This window comes from Plectrocnemia conspersa, unplaced genomic scaffold, assembly GCF_051122295.1.
Source record: "Plectrocnemia conspersa isolate PC_06_02 unplaced genomic scaffold, ASM5112229v1 ptg000009l, whole genome shotgun sequence".
NCBI lineage: Eukaryota > Metazoa > Arthropoda > Insecta > Trichoptera > Polycentropodidae > Plectrocnemia > Plectrocnemia conspersa.
This window is the reverse complement of record NW_028277173.1, coordinates 1,819,401-1,836,406: the sequence shown is the minus strand read 5'-3', so window position 1 is coordinate 1,836,406 and position 17,006 is coordinate 1,819,401. Positions and strand designations below refer to the sequence as shown.

Sequence of the window (17,006 nt, the reverse complement as noted above, 5' to 3'; positions counted from 1 at the left end):
ATCGGAATTAGGGATTATTATAAAATTGAAATTTCGTTCGATCATCACAGATTATGTTTTCCTAGATTTTTCTAAACTTACGGATGAATATTGCGATGATTAATTCAAATCGAGTTAGGTCATACATATTAGAATACCATATATATCTATGTATGTATATAATTTAAAATAAAATAAATTGCCATGCTGTATTTATTTATAATCAGAGTCAAAGTGAATCAAAAAAATAATATAATAAGAAAACAATAATGTCTTGTCGGCATATACACGTGTCGCCCGTGTCATTTTACATATAGTGTTCAGATTACGTGACTTGTGTTTGATCACTTGAAAAATGAGAACAAATTTGTTTAACGTTGGTTTTCTAGATATTTATAGACTCGATTGATTTACAAAAATAGGAACAGTTTGAAAGGTTTCATTAACCTTAAACCAATAAGAAATATGTTCTATGTTAAATATAAAATAAATCTCTGCTTCTATACTTTATATAAAACTTTAATAAAAAATAATATTATATATTGCACTTTCGGTGCTAGTCACACATAAGCTTGTGATGAATGTCTTATAATATAAAATCAGACTATATTTCATATTTAAAAATCCTATCCACATATTCTAGCAATTTTATTTCAGTCTAATTTTACTCATTGGAAGTCATGGTTAAAATCTGTTATAAATTTATAAGAATTATTTCGTTTCGTTAATTAATATGTTAAAAATACTTTAACAAAATGAGCTTGATGAATCTATGCTAAAATAATTTAATAAAATATTTGTGATACATTTCCTCTTTTTGCCTAAAGTTAGAACTGTAATATGTAGTGTTGAGATTAATGATATTTTCCCAATTGCTACTTTGAATCTGCTTCTAACAGATGAGCGCAAAACAGGCGCAGAATAATCAGATAGAATCGTTATTTTTGTAAAACGGTTTTACGCAGAATTTGCTCCCCCATTAAGCGATCCATTGCAACTAAATTTCCAATTGCAAACTCCTGCTCAGAAGCGATTTAAAAAGTGCACTTATATCCCACCTTATATTTAAATATAATTCACTATTCTTCTTCAGATCACTTAACACATAATATTTTGGTAGACTGCAGTGGCGGATATTACAAATTAATTATTATGATATTACGTGGATTTGACAAAAGAATTATTATGCATGCAGCAGATGCTTTATAATTTTTTTTTTTAAAACTGTTTCACATAGAATGCTCGTTGTTCCCTGGTGAAGCGATCCATTGTGACTAAATTTCCAAGGATCAAACTCCCGCTCAGATGCGATTTAAAAAGTGAAAAAATTTATACCTTGTATAATAAGCTAATATCAATTAATATGATCGTATACTGAGAACTTCGCACAGAAAATGGTAAAATTAAAAGATTTATTTATTTTTGCTATTTATTTAAAAATAAATATCAGGATTTGGAAAAAAATTCTCATTTAGCGTTTTCTTAATTTAAATTAAGCAAGATACAAATACAGTAATAACGCACAGTAGACCCCCAATAGCACAGTAAAATTAGGACGTGCTATTTGGGTACATGTAGTTGGGGGAATAGAAAATACTTGAACAATTTTTTGTAATAGGCGCGTGTGGTTAGATATCGTCCCTTTGGCTCGCTCACACATAAAAACGGGCATCTAAATAGCACGTCCCTAATTTTCTGTGTTATTGGGGGGTCTACTGTATTCAAATCCAGTCCTGAAAATTGCATTACAAATCGCAAAATAAATCAATTGAACAAAGGAAACATAGTGCATATAAAAAAATACATATAAACTTCTGTATAAGTGTGTAAAAAAGTTTTTTTTTTTGTATTTAATCGGATAGATGGTGATGAGTGGCAATTAAACACAGATTGAGCCGCTGCAGTACTATTATAGTTACATGTTATTTAATTTGTAAATAATGAACGGTAAACGAGGCACCACCGCCTTGTTTGTCCATCAAAGTCCCCCAAAAGACCGCCTTCACGTCATTATCACTAGAGTGCTGCACAGCGCAAAAGCCAAGAAAGAATATAATATTCCGACTTCTTTCATTCTTATTAACCAAATATCTGATTGTTGATATTACACAGTAATATCATCGACGAACTTCAAATGTCAGTTCAAAATTGCACATAGACGTCAACATTATTGCTTCAAATAAACGTACTATATTAAATACAGTAACGTTAGCGATATACAGCAAGCATACTGCTTGACGAACGTATTACGCATGTCGACCCTGGCGGTTCAGCGGCTACGGCTTCGATTACTCGTCACATGCAACCAATTAAACACAGCGTTTCTTTCAATTTTTTTAATAGATAAAAAATGTATCACACATAAGTGTGATTGTACAAAATAATAATAATAATATATAATAATTCATATTTGAAATACATTTCCAACATTATATACATAAAATAACAATTATTATTTTTAACTAAAGCTGCTCAGATATTTTTGGTTTCTCTCCTGTGATCGGTTCCGTTTCCGCCACTACAGGCGGCGGAGGCAACGCTGGCGCCGGCACCGGATTTCTGATTATCTTACAGTAGTTAACTGGAACGAGTCCTACGGTCTTTTGATCGACGGTCGCTAGCAGCCAACCCGAGTTCCACAAATCGCCCTGAACGGATTGAGGTGCAATCGTGATGATCTGGTGGGCCCTGAAGCTCACTTCGCGGGGAGACGACGCTTGGAAGTCGTATTGCGCTAAAGCTTGCATCGGATTTTGCCATGTCGTCGGATCGTTAGCTGAAATCGATCAACGAATCAATGAGACAATCGCAATTGGATATGTACTACTCGATCGAGACTATAACTCACTGTTTTCTTGTATAGTACTAGTGATTCTGTTGAGCATTTTCACAATAATGTAAGGTACTGCGCCTATTACGGCTAAGAATAGTACAGCGGGCCACGAGCTTGCACGGGTAGTCGTAGCCGAATCGCCGTTTTCTGTCTGAGTATGCGCAGCTGCCTCTGCCCAAGCCTATAAAATTAAACAACGTTGTAATTCTTCGTAATATTCAGTTGCTTTTGATATTTATATATACCTGAAATTCGTCTTCAGTGCGAATACCCAACATCACCATCAATTTTTTCAAGAGCCAATTGAGACTCCTGAAGACGGCAAACGCTGACCAGAACTGCGCAAACAGCGATCTAAGGCGTCCAAAATTTTCGGCCACACCTGAAAAAAGTCAATCAACAGAGTCAATTTGGGTCAAATGATATCGTCTTAGATTCGATCGAGTCTGTTTCGAAACACAAGTCTCAATTGACCGTGCCCTCTGAATCATCATGTTTTCATAGCGTTGTGTTATTCGAATAATTGTATGTATAAGTGCTTACAGCTAATATATTCTGCACTTTAAAATATATCTATTATATCACATAAATATAATAATATTAAACTAATATTTAAGTCAAACTTGTTACAGATTTTCATTAGAAAATATATTAAATCTAGGGATCAATACGTCTCAAACGTTAATACAAGATCCTTTAGCAGAGAGCGTGTCGGAAATATATCCACCGAGATGATAGAACTATTTCACCGATACTTTAAGAATGAAATCGTATGACATTTCATGACGCTGTAAGGTAATCGGTTGTCAAAAAAAGGCTAGTTCTATAAAGAATTGAGATCTTTCTGGAAGTCGAGGAAATCCAAAATCGACTGCACTCTCTTGAAAATTTTCAAGTCGAGTGCATTTTAAAATAGGATTTAATAAATTTGAGTGATTCATTGCCGTTTCTAAGTCATTAATAAAGAACAGAAACAGCAACGGACCCAAGTTGAGCCTCACGGTACTTTGATAGATATATTGTTCGGAATATGAAGTTTCATACTTGACAAACTGATATCTATTGAACAAGTAATTGGAAAATAACTGATTGACACCTTCAGAAAATCCAAAACTAAATTGTAATTGACGCATTTTTAAATTTGTATATATGTTACAGTGAATGTATATTTTTCAGTGAAATTATATTTTCACTAGTAGAAATATAATAACTAGGACAGTGAAAATGTATCAAACACTTGATTTATAATTTCACTGGTCAATATCAGTGAGACTATATTTATTACACATAGGACATTCGCAAATTATTGTAAAACGCCATATTAAGTTTAAATTTAGGACAAAATTACTCTAAAATAGACACTTTTTCTTTATTTTATAAGTAATATATATAAACACGATTAAATTTATTCAATTATTAAATATTAAAATAATTATTTTCCATGCGAAATTAAATCAATAATCGAAAAATATTTAAGAAAACATTAAAAATTTAAAAATAATACCTTAAATATTCTGTAGGGTAACCTTTTGTCATTAAAACAGCCTTACAACAGGTTGGTATTGACTATTATTAAATGCTGACATTGTGCTGCCGGAATCAGCTCCCACTTATTTTTTTACAAGTTTGTAAAGCTCTTTTTAATTTTACGCTTTTTTGTCCCTAATCTTATATTTCAAGTACTGCCATAATTGCTCAATTAGAATCAAGTCTGGGCTGCACGATCGCCATTCCAAAACACCCATAATATTGTCTTTAAATCACTTTTTTGTTCTTCGGGTCATTGTTCTGTTGAAAAACCCATTTATTTAATAGATTTTCTTTAGCCTATGGTAACATTATGCGTTCCATAATATTCACATACACTTCCTGGTTCCTAATTCCTTCAATTAAATGTATGGACCCAACACCACGCCAAGATTTACAATTTTTTTATGGTATATCTCAGGTTAAACTCTTCATTCACAAATTGTCTCACATATCGCTTTCCATCAGAGACTATTCTATTCAATTTACACCCACCACTAAACAAAAAAGTCTTCTAGTCTGAGATTGTCTAATTAATGTGATTTTTATCATTGTTATTATAATTATGAATTAATTTAATCCTGCATATTGAGATTTAAGAAGATATGCAAAATTAACAACTAAATTGTTATTAACATAAAATAAATAATGTTTTCCAAGTAACCATAAATTTTCTAAAGAAAAGTAACATTATTATTTTATAATCTTCACAGTTTTTAATCTGAATATCAAATCATATTTCCTGTCAATACGTTTTACTTGAATGCACATTCAAGATTATATTTTACTATTTAAAATATCTATAAAATACAAGTTTGTAATGCAATATCATAATCCTCATAAAAATATTTAATGAAGGAATATTACCCTTATTGAACTTTAAAATTTGCCCATACGATAAAAAATTAAACTGGGAAAAGTTTGCAGAATTGTAGATTTAAAAATGATAATAAAAGGTCGGTACAATTTGGCTTTATATTAGGAAAAGTGTAATATATATTATTGAAAAAAGTGATAATATAAAATATTTAGATAAAAATATTAATTATTATAACTATATTGATTATGTAACAATTTTTTTTAGCAGTGTCATAATTTTTATATAGATTTCAAAATAGATTATCGTATAATACTAGATTAAACATTTATCTAACATATATTTCTTGCATTTGTGGATTTACAACTAAATATAAATTAAAACCAATTCAGGTTATTCAAAATGGTGGTATAAAAAAATAATAAATTTGCCACTGGATGCTCACACGAAGAAAATTCAGAAAACAGCTAACAACTATAATACATAATTATGAAACTAGATATACAGATAATTTTATAAGAAGTTTGGCGCAAATTCTTTAACCTATATTGCATTTAAAACCTGTAACGATCTACCAAAATCTCCTAAGAATAATTCTAAAAAAATTAGAAAATATATTTTTAATGAATTTATGCAACTTTAATTAAATAAAATTAAGTCAATAAATAATACATATATTATATCAATATATTATTGTTATGTATTATTTCAATGTATTAAATTGTAACCACAGAACGAGTTAATTCTTACTGATGAGAAATTACGAAAACAAATAAATAAAAAAAATGCTCTAGATGCTAACTCTATCCTGGGTTTATATTTAGTAATGTCGCAAATTAATAAAAATTGATTTAAACACAAATAAATAAATGTAGAGAAACGAGTTTTTAATATAAATGGTTTACGTGTTAGCAGTTTTTATATGATTGTGCAGTGAATAATACCTAGTATCGCTCGGAAGGAACTGGTCATGGCGTAGAAAGTGTTCTCTAGCATCATCGCTACGCTACCCACCGCTCCCACGATGCTCTCGATCGATTGAAACGTCGGTCGGGAACTCTCTTCGGCCATTTGTATGAACCTATAGCATAATGTTAAAACTTGTATAACTGATACAAACATAACGTATCTTTATATAATATTACCGGCTCTCCTCGTCGCCGAACGTTCCGTGCATTCTATTGAACCCTCCTCCGTAGAAATTGCCGTAGCCCTGTGACCCGAAACCGCCGTAGCCACCGCAATTTCCGTAGCCTCCGAAGCTCCCGGGCATCCCCCCGCCATAGCCGCCCCCGAAGGAACCGTAGCCGCCGTAGGACGCGTAGGGCGACGAGGCGACGCCGAAGCTCGAGCGCTGGGCCAGAGGCCTCGGAGGCAGCGCCGGAGGGGCGCTCGAAGGGAAATTGACAGCTGGATGGATTTGAGGATCAGCGCCCAAAGAACCGGAGAACTGGTTCATCCCGAATATCTCTCGGTTGTAGGCCGAGGCCCCCTCCCAGGGCTTCGGCGGAGCCGTCATATCGACGGATCAATATTTCAACATTATTCTCGAAGACCCATAGACCAAAGTTCGATCGAACACAAAATTGACATATTTCACGAGGTCGAATGTTGCCAGCGGTCAAAATTATCCATTTTACAATTAATTCAGTTAATTATATTTAATCCTCGTCCATGTTTAATCTTTCTGTGCTGTACTGTGTAACACATGCAAAAATAAGTGATTTTTAATCGGAATATTCATAAATATAGTTTTAATTATTTATAGTTCAGAGCCGCATGTAATAATAATTAAAATTAAATTGCTGAATATGAAAAAAAATCATCGGCTGAGCGGCACAAATGAAGGCTCTTTCGCTCGCTCGCTCGCATGTTAAGTGACGAGAGTGAGTGAGAAATAAGAGTGGCGTTCCGCACGCCTGACATACATATGTCATCGAGGTTATTGCCGGGGGTTACAAATAATATAATATTTTTTAACATTAATTAATAAAAATAATATGTAAATACAAAAAATATATCGATGGCTTAAAATGTAAAATTGATAACTTTATATTTGCTTTACTTTACGGGGAAAACAAAAACCAAATACTCATCTTTATATTAGGAAAATAAAATAATATTTAATTACAGATTTACCCAAAACTAGAGTTAAGAAATTTACACTTTAAGCCATTGATATTAAAATTTATATTTATTCAGCAATTTTTTTAATCAACACAGCAATATGACAAAATAAATAAGAAAAACTTAATATAAATTACTTTTAATTAAATTTTTACTTATTTTTTCAGCAGCAATATTACATTACCTACATTTTGAGGACGATTATAGTAACGATCTCCATTCAAAACCATGCTTTGATACAAGCATTTCTTCTACGTCTTTGCAGGGATGTCATTTTAGCTTTTTCCATGGGAGGGGCAAAAGGTATCAAGTTTTCAAGGCAATTCAAGGGTGTACCTGCTTAGAATCCACGTATAAAGCAATACAATCGTTCCGTCGCCGTCGCAATGGAAAAGCTCGGTTATTTACCGTTCATATTAAGACTTTTTGTATCAATATTACGATTTACAGTAAGTGAGCATCGGATGAAGCATATCTAAACCGAATTTTGACCAAATAGGAGAGCGTAAAAAAATATTTTCCCTTCTCAGAAGTCAAAAGCAATAAAATCGTTTGAGACAAGAAAATAAATTCCTATTCTTGATAAATATTAAATTATTGTCTAATAAATTTTATAAAAAAAAACGATAGAAATTTTATAAATAATAAGGATATGTAAATATTAACAACTTATAATTTATTAATAAACTCAACGTACGAGTTATTTATTTGACGTTATATATCAATGCACAAAACTCGAAATATTTCTTTATCTAAATTATTAACTATTTTTATTTCTTGATCAACCTTAAATAGTGACAAGACAACTATTTCGTTAATTAAATACCAAAAATGCTAGCTAAACTTCTTTAAAGCTGCTTTTGAGATAATATCGTCAACATTTTCATATACCTTCATTGACTTTAGGAAGCACAGATATTGATAAGGAGCTTTTATGCTAAAATATATTGCATCCATGACTTAACATACGATGACACAATAATCAAGCACACATGTTGCAGTGCTGCCTTGTTTTTCTTGGTTAATTAGAACTGAGAGCTGAGTAGTATATTTTCAGAGAGTAAATTGCTCTCACCATCCAATGGATTTAATGCACGGCACCTGGTGGCCTAATTTTCAATCCTCATAAATTAACATTACCGTCTAAAAATAAAATAGAGAACTCTTTTAGTCGTCTCATACAATATTTTATTGTAAATAGCTTAGCTCCATAAAACGTTAGCAATACCTTGATTTCGGAATTCTTTGAATGTGCTTTTACGATTTCTTTTCAGAATTGAATCTCATTGGGATTAACAATTTTTGCCTGCAGAATGAAAATTGCATCTCTTATACTAAACTAACACCTATCGAAAGCTAATGCTAATTTTGGAGTAATAAAATCTTTTCTTTTATGACCGGGAATAATGCATCCTCAAACAATCAAGAACCACTGAACCAACGGTTGAGCGATAAAAACTGTCGTATAAGAAAATTCATGCGTACACCTAAAGTAGAATGAATGGAAACGTTTTATATTATTAAATTAATTTATTTACAAACATAGACGATGCGATAAGAGATAAAATAAAAATAGCGCTTTTAAAGTCGCTGAGCGATCGACGTTTACATAAATAGTTTTACAATTCTAAGTTTTGCAATTCTTGTATAGATTTAACAATGAAGTATAGTGGTGTGCCTGGGCGGCTGAGTTTTAGTCAACACGTTGGTGTCTCCCATGTCCTCATTGTAGCCATACGTGTATGCCATTCCCGGAGCTTTGCTGTAAATTTCGTTCCTCTCGAAGTCGTCGATGCCCGAAATGGTCAGTTCCGGAATGTCGAACGCGTAAACGGCGAAGAAGTTCATCAAGGCGGACTTGCGATTAGTGAACTTCCTCCTGTGATCGGCGGCGTCCTGCCCGTTCTCAAACTTCCAGTCCTTGCACTTGGTGTCCCGGGTGTTGTAGCTGTCGAAGTCGATGCGCTCGATGTCTTCGATGACGACCTCGGTGTCGCCGTAGTCGCTCCAGTCGTAGACCAGCACTTCCGAGTGCGTGTTTATGATCTTGAGGTACGACTCTTTGTAGTGGCGCTCCACAGTCGACAGGAACTTGTCGGTGAGAGCCGGCGAGTTCCGCTCGTGGGGCAGGTCCCTCTTCTTGATCCTGTCTTTGACGATGGGAACGGGGACGTCGAGGTATATGACCAGGTGCGGCCTCAGCAGCTCCTGAATCGTCATGCCCTTCACTTCGTAGTAAACGGCTTTGATCGCCTTGCGGACGAACTCGCACTCGTACATCGCCTCCATGAAGACGAAGTCGGAGAAGGGCGACCTTTCCAGGATGGCGCCCTGGCCGGTGTTGAGCACGTGCGCCAGCGCGTCCAAGTACTGGGCGAACCTGAGGGTGTACGTCATCAGCTGGAAGCGGCCGGCGTGCCAGTGTTTAGGATTAATGCAAAAACCGGTGTGGTCGAAGCTCCTGGCATCGACCGGCAGCTGGTCGTCGAGCTGGCGCAGGTCGTAGCCGTACGAATTCACGTAGTAATCGTCCATGGTGACCTCGGGGAAGTGCTTCATGTCTAGATCGTCGGCCAGCTGTTTGGCCAGCTGGGTCTTACCGGAAGCCGGCGGTCCGTCGAGCACGATTAACTTGCTGTTGTCGTCGAAGCGCCACAGCGTGGGCTCGATGATGGACCTGTACAAGCTGACGGTCTTCTCGAGGTAGGGGAACGGCGCAGACCGGGGGGGCACCTGCTGGATCTCTCTGTTGATCCTGCCGTAGATGCCGCGCTGCTGCATTCGCGGCAGAGCGCTCGCCAACGGGGCGATCTTTCTCAGGCAAACGGCCATGGCTCTGAAACAGAACAGTTCGGAATCAGAAGAAGGTCAAAATTCAATACCGAGCGCGCACGAACCCAAAAGACAGATCAGGAGCGAACCAGTGACATAATATTGTCAAATCGCTATCAGTGTTGCCAGAATAAAAATTCAATTTTTACCCCAATAAGGGATGCAACGGTGATTATAATAAATATTTCATAAAAAGTCGCTGGAAGCAATTAACGTTAAAATTAAGTGCAACTTGCTCGTTTATAAGCAATTTTAAATTTACAAAAATAAATTGAGATTATTAATAACAAAAAACATAAGAGATAAATTAAGGAAAAATAAAAAACTTTTGTGCTGAAATTCATCTCAGTTAAAAATATTTAATCCTCGTCCATGTTTACCCTTTCCCTTACTGTGCCAAATAATATGTATATATATATGCGATGCATTTTTCAGTGAAGTTATATTTTCACAAGTGAAGTCCAAATACATTTTTACCAGTTGATGTATACTTCTACTAGTGAAAAATATATTTAGCCGATTAAATTATAAGCTGCTCTAAAATATCTAAAAAAAAAACTCAATTCGACAGCTGTAAAACTTCCATTTGCTGTTCACACCCAAAATAATCTAATGAAAGTTATAAAACTAATTAAAGTTTTAGAACTCAGTGGAAAATAAGCGGAAGAAGAAGTACAGTCAGACGTGGCATTGATAATACACTATGTTTTGATATAAGAGGACTAATCAAAGTAAATTCAAACCGAATATGTATTTAAAAAAATGTAAAAAAGAATTGAAAGTATTTCTTAAATTTTTAGCCCGAGAAAGAGGAATTCCATGGTTCTTTCTCTTTCTTCTTCCTCATCTAACGATTGTTCGATTGTATCTAGATGAAGTTCAGCTGGAAGCAACGTGGCTATCGTCTCTTTTAAAAAGAGTTTTTTGTTATGTACTGGTCGCATTCCTGTAATGACAGGATCTGAACTTAATAATAGTCTGTTTAGAACATCCAAAATACAAGATACTCTTAAGAACTTTCGTGCAAAATTTTACTGGTATAAACGAAATTGTTTGTTACGGGCTACAGTGGCCTCTTCCGATAAATTGACCTATCAGAAGCAATGCCTTTTCGATTACTAATATTTTATGCATTGTAAGTATCATCGAATGCCACGGGTATACCTAAACATAGAGTTTTGCAGTTTGCTTAAATTAAGCAGTAAATTTTTCTAATTGCACTTTATGCCCACTTGATAATACTTCTAAAATAACTTTTAGACTATAGAAAAAATTTACGTCAATTCCGGTAATTTGTACGACTAATTCTTGATTTTAAAAAAATCTTCCACGGGTGTTGCCATCCATTTGTATTGTCTTAAGCCGGTTTGCCCCATATTCAATCGGTACTTTTCTTGTATTTGTATATTCTTTGTATTGTACGCGTCCGCATAAATAGTTAAAATATAACAGCAAAATGTGCTGACATTCTAGATTAACTCGGAATTTTCATTCCCATTAACAAAATTATATAACTTCTCAGAACAAAAAAAAAACATTGAGGCATAACCGTGCACGTCCCGCGCACATGCAACGTATAAATACAAAAAAATATTTAAGTTGCTTAATTTTTATAAGTTACTTCCTCTAGCAAAAACAGATTGATAGTTTAAAATAAATACAATGTAGCAAAATATTTTAATTTAAAACTTTCCGGAAAAATCTAATACGTAATTGACGAAAAAAATCACAATAAATGTACAAAAATACAAAGAACTGTAATTGCATCTACATCCCTTTTACTTATTGATGGATCTGAATAAGCATATTTTAAAACGTTTAATAGTAGTATAATCTGGAAATGCGATACAGCAAAAATTATGTAATAAAAAAAACTGATAATAGATGATTTTGGTTTAATTTTATTAACTCCTTACATAAAATAAATAAAAATCCTAATAGACTTTCTAAAAACAATATAAAGTAATTCTTAAAATAAATGTGCGCCCCTCAGAGTTGTATAAATTTATTCTTGTGAAAACCTAAAGGGCGGAAGAAAATAGACCAAACACAAAACAAAACATTTTCGAAGGACAAGTTCCGATATTTTGAACAAAAGAATTAGGTAAAAATATGTCAGTTTTCTTTTATTCTTTCTTTTCTTTTTTCATCTTTAGTCTTAATCCGTCGCTTTCGGAGTTCGTGTCTAATCTGTGAAATTTTCTAATTGGCAACATTGTTAAATGTTATTTTTATTTATTAACGATCAATTAAATAGTAAAAAGTGTAATAGGTGTAACGAAATTTATTTAGTTGAAAACTATATGTGTATACATTATAATCATTGACGTCCTTTTTATTTCTAATAAATATTGAAAGTGTTTAATTTTGTTTGTGTCTATAATATTATAATCTAATTTGTGTATATTATAATATATATTATAAATTATATAATTTGTTTTGTGTTAAAATGAAAATAATATTTTTAATATTACAGTTTTTTAATATAAAATTACATATAAAAAACACACAAAAATGTGTGAAAAATTAGAACACAACACATTGCAAAACTGTTTTGTTAAAAAAGCTAAAATTGATCAGATATGTGTGAATAATTTAAGTGAACAAAATATTGAGACGTTAGAATGTGAAACAAATCATTCAAAGTGTAAATCGAGAGAAGATAATGTCGCCGAATGTTATCCGTGGATTTTTTTCATAGAAAATGGTTATAAGCTAGCAACTTCGACTTAATTTTCAAGTATGTATTTTCATATATTATTAATTTTGTATTGAACATTTATAAAAAAAATGGGTATAATATATTTTACTTTTTGCACTCTGCTCTAACTTTGGTAGGTTACCATTATTTTGTTATGTGGTTATCATACAGTTGTTTTCACCGCTGTCTTTGTGGCGTTGTTCCACTATCTATTTTGGGTCTTAGATGTGTAAATATATTAAATAAATATATAAGTCCACGACCTATTTATATCATTTTTTGAAGACAATGAATACTTATTTATATAAAGCGGCAGTCTCTTAGAAAGTATTAAGAAATATTGCGGTTATAGTAAAGTAATATTTATATTAGATAATATCACCGACATCCGTTACTTCATTCAATTGCAAAAAACATGAATCTAGTAAATATCTTTTGTGATGTTTATATTTACATTTTAGCTCATCTTTGTAATAACATTGATACACGAGATTTATAAGTTTAAATTAATCCTTGTCAAAACCAAATAATTAAATTTACAGTTTACATGAAGACGCATTTTTTTATAATTTTAACGCAAATATTAAAGGTAAATTTATTTAGAAAAAAATTGCGCTCTCTCATTGCTTTGCCGTTGCTTTCTTATTATTTTCATTTTTATGTATATTGTATTCAATAATTGTAACGACGAAAGATTTTTCTTGTTGCGTATATTTGCTATTGGTATTGTAAGCGACTTTCTACATCGATTTAAAAATTATTCAATTGATTTTATGGCATTGTCGGTAAGATATAAATAAATAAATCGGGGAAGTTTTCGCCCAGCAGTGCTGACAAAGAAAGCGTTGCCAGTGAACCGACAGGTTGTTTACTAGTCATGTGAAAATAAATCGATTAATAAAACAACCTTGTGCAATCATTTCAATATTTTTTTGATAAAGGCTGAATGTAAGACAATGTAATTGTGTTATTGTGTTATATTTTTCACGTACAGGTCAGACGGTTGGTTCGTTTTAAATTAGATAAAAATTCTTCCAATAATTAAATTAACTTATTGACGTCGATTGAATATAAAAAAACAACGTTATCGCAACCGCTCGGTTGTTATTATTATCCACCTCGGTTGTCAACGCGAGTCAGATTAAAATTGTTTTTGAATTCGGAGTGGATAAGCTATATTCTAAGAATGAATTAAATACGTTTAATCTTGAGATTTTGCAGTGAAGTATCAGCTTAATTTCAATAGATAATATTAAGAGACCGTTTATTATGTATTCTTTTATAGGCGATCATATATAATTAAAGATCCTAAAACAAGTGATTAACTTCTCTTCTCGAGAAGAAGTCGATGTTATTATGTTCGCGTGCGACCTTGATCCTCGCGAGAAGGCTATCTTATCGAGCTACGAAGGAAAAGCAAAACAATTAGATTGCTGTTTTTTTTTATTTCTGTTGCTTACATATTTAACAAAAAATATTCTCATTCTTGCGTCCATCATCACGAACGCCAACTGTATAAGAGCGAGCCAGAAGCTTGCGCTTGTGTTGATTCAAGTATCTTGGCTATAACAAATCATTTGTTGGGCATTTCTAAAAAAAATAAAACAAAAAAAAACATATAAAGTTAATATATGCTCAATATATTGCGATAATAACAAATTATTTATTGTGTTAGATTTTTTTAAATGCACTTCTTTTATATAATTTCATTGAGGTTAGTTTTTTATGTTTAATGCTTGTTTTTTGAGTTAAATAATCAGTTATATAATGACAACTGGTTGATATTATAACGGAGAATCATATAATTTAGCATAAGCTTTTAGAAATCATGAATATTTTATTATTATTATTAATTATTATTATTGAAAAACTGGCCATTATAATTTGATGGACTTCTCCAATATGTCACAATATAAACGAAAACTGTACCATTAAATATTTAAAAAAAAAGTATAAACATTTTGGTGCACACCATGGCTCTCATGAGGGGGGAGGGCATACGGAGCCCCTGCCCCGGGGCCTGGAGTTGCGAAAGGACCCCATCACACCGATCGATTATTAAAAATAATTTTTTCACTATTTGCTACGAGATCGATTAGTTTTTTTCGTTCGTATTCGTATAAATCGGTGTACCTGCTATGACCGAAGTTCGTAGAATTCGTTTGTCGCAATCTCAGAAAGGCCTTTTTTATTAGAATAGTATTTTTTTTACGCTTATCTTAAAAACATATGAACATTTCCACATGGTTGATTGTTTTGAGATGCAAGTTTTTATTCTATTGTAAACTTAAGCTGATTTTATTATGTGGACTACTGTAATTTTAATTAAAAATAAACGTGTTTTTCCATATTATCGTGAAATATTGTGTTATAAAGGAGAATTACAATTTAGAATGAAAGCAATTCTATCTACTTGCCGAATTTTTAAAATGAAAGTGTAGTACATCATAACAAATTTTATTAAAATAAAAAAAAATATATTGTTCCATCTCATTTTTTTTATATATTTTTAAACCATTAAAACATATATTGAGAATATAAATCATATGTAGCGGATTAAAATAAAAATTCAATAAACGCGCGTTTTCTATCACCGCGGACCGCTTCTATTATAATGAGTTAATTAATTAATTATTAAAAAAATACAATCAATCCATGCAAATGCAATACTGTGATGTAAATTGTTAAATAATTCGGATGAAAAATTTCGTCTGCATTTTTTTAATTTTAACAACATTAAGGGTATGAATAGCAATAAAAAACATTTTTAACATGAAGACGGGTTGTAATTTTATATATTAATTTAAAAACTGGCTAAGTTTTGCTCCACCATGAAAAAAGCACTTTCGAAAAACATTTGTGAATAGAATGCTTATTGACGTGTCTACTATTACCGAAATTCGCAGAATTCGTTAGCTATTGTAATATAAATTATGTATTTAAAATGATATCGCTTTTTGTTAGAATTAATTTAATCATAACTAATTTTAATTGTGATGATTTGATAAAGCTGAAATGACGTCCCTGATCAAAAAGTGTGCCAAATAATTAATCAAGCGTTTCTTGACGCCCTCACGGAAATTCGCACAGCATTGTGTTATGCATATTTTATAAATTTCAAAAAGATTAACAATTATGAAGGTAATTTATAATAAATTAAAATGTATTTTTTTAATTAAATTTTATTTGTCGGCAATTAATTGCTTTTTTGCACTAATTTGTTAAATAAATGAATATCGATAAAAACCGAGAAAAAATTACAAATATATTCGAATATTGTAATACTTCATCCATTTTTTATTCAATATTCGAATGGTTAAGAACTACGACTAATAGAGAACTTTAGGCCCGATTCAGGATGTGAGGGCTATGATAGATGAGTATCATCCCACACATTTTTTCTAGCTCCTTATAGCTACCGTCCAAAACATCCTTGTGTTTGGCAAGGATTCAATATTCTAAATATTTTTATCGATTCTTGATGTAGTAAGTCGCCTATCTCTTGTCATATTTAATTGCATTACTTCACTTACACCCTTTTCTATTATGCATAATAATAATTTAATGCAGATTCTTTTTACGTCATTTTTATAATAAATATATAGTCGAGCGTAACATATGCGTCAATACTTATATGTAGCAAATATAAATGAATATTGACATGCGCATAATATACTATGGTATCTACGCGATAAAAAGGATGAGCGAAATTTGCTCAACATACCCATAATTATAGATCTTATATTCCATTGCCAATTTTCCCTTGAGATTACTCACTTGTGCCCATGGGACGTCCCTGAGCTGCGGAAATATGTCGCGTGCAAGGGCGCAATCCCTCAATGGACGAAAAGGACTGATAAGGGTGAACATATTATATCGCCGAAACCAGGACAGCAAACTTTATCTGGGCGGTGTCATTAACCTAGCGACGAACATGTACATATACTTTCTATTTTATTTTAAAAACTCGAGTTTTGCACTCGTCGCAAAAAGCGTAACCGCAAAGTTTTTTCACCGCAGTGAACGCAGAAATTTTCTGAGTATAATAGCAGAGACAGAGGCTGTTTATTTAATTTAATAATATATTATTGTCTAGATTCAATTTTTTCGAATACGTTTTTTATTTAAATATAATTATTGGGACATACTTATTGCTAATATTTAGCACCAAAGTATAGCGAAGCATATTC

The 17,006-nt window shown here is 32.5% G+C and overlaps 2 protein-coding genes across 2 annotated transcripts; both read right to left on the bottom strand.

Moving 5' to 3' along the window:
- Positions 1-2,300: 2,300 nt before the first annotated feature.
- Positions 2,301-6,815, bottom strand: Pex13 (peroxisomal biogenesis factor 13). Its single transcript, XM_088191249.1, has 5 exons — positions 6,302-6,815; positions 6,101-6,237; positions 3,058-3,194; positions 2,828-2,993; positions 2,301-2,755 (listed from the first exon to the last, which is right to left on the bottom strand). Exons 1-5 carry the CDS (start codon positions 6,673-6,675, stop codon positions 2,442-2,444), a joined length of 1,128 nt encoding a protein of 375 aa, XP_088047375.1. The 5' UTR covers positions 6,676-6,815; the 3' UTR covers positions 2,301-2,441.
- A 1,978-nt stretch (positions 6,816-8,793) lies between these two features.
- On the bottom strand, positions 8,794-10,236 carry ND-42 (NADH dehydrogenase (ubiquinone) subunit ND-42). The gene is made up of 2 exons (XM_088191248.1): positions 10,181-10,236; positions 8,794-10,119 (listed from the first exon to the last, which is right to left on the bottom strand). Exon 2 carries the CDS (start codon positions 10,113-10,115, stop codon positions 8,937-8,939), a length of 1,179 nt encoding a protein of 392 aa, XP_088047374.1. The 5' UTR covers positions 10,116-10,119; positions 10,181-10,236; the 3' UTR covers positions 8,794-8,936.
- Positions 10,237-17,006: the final 6,770 nt, after the last annotated feature.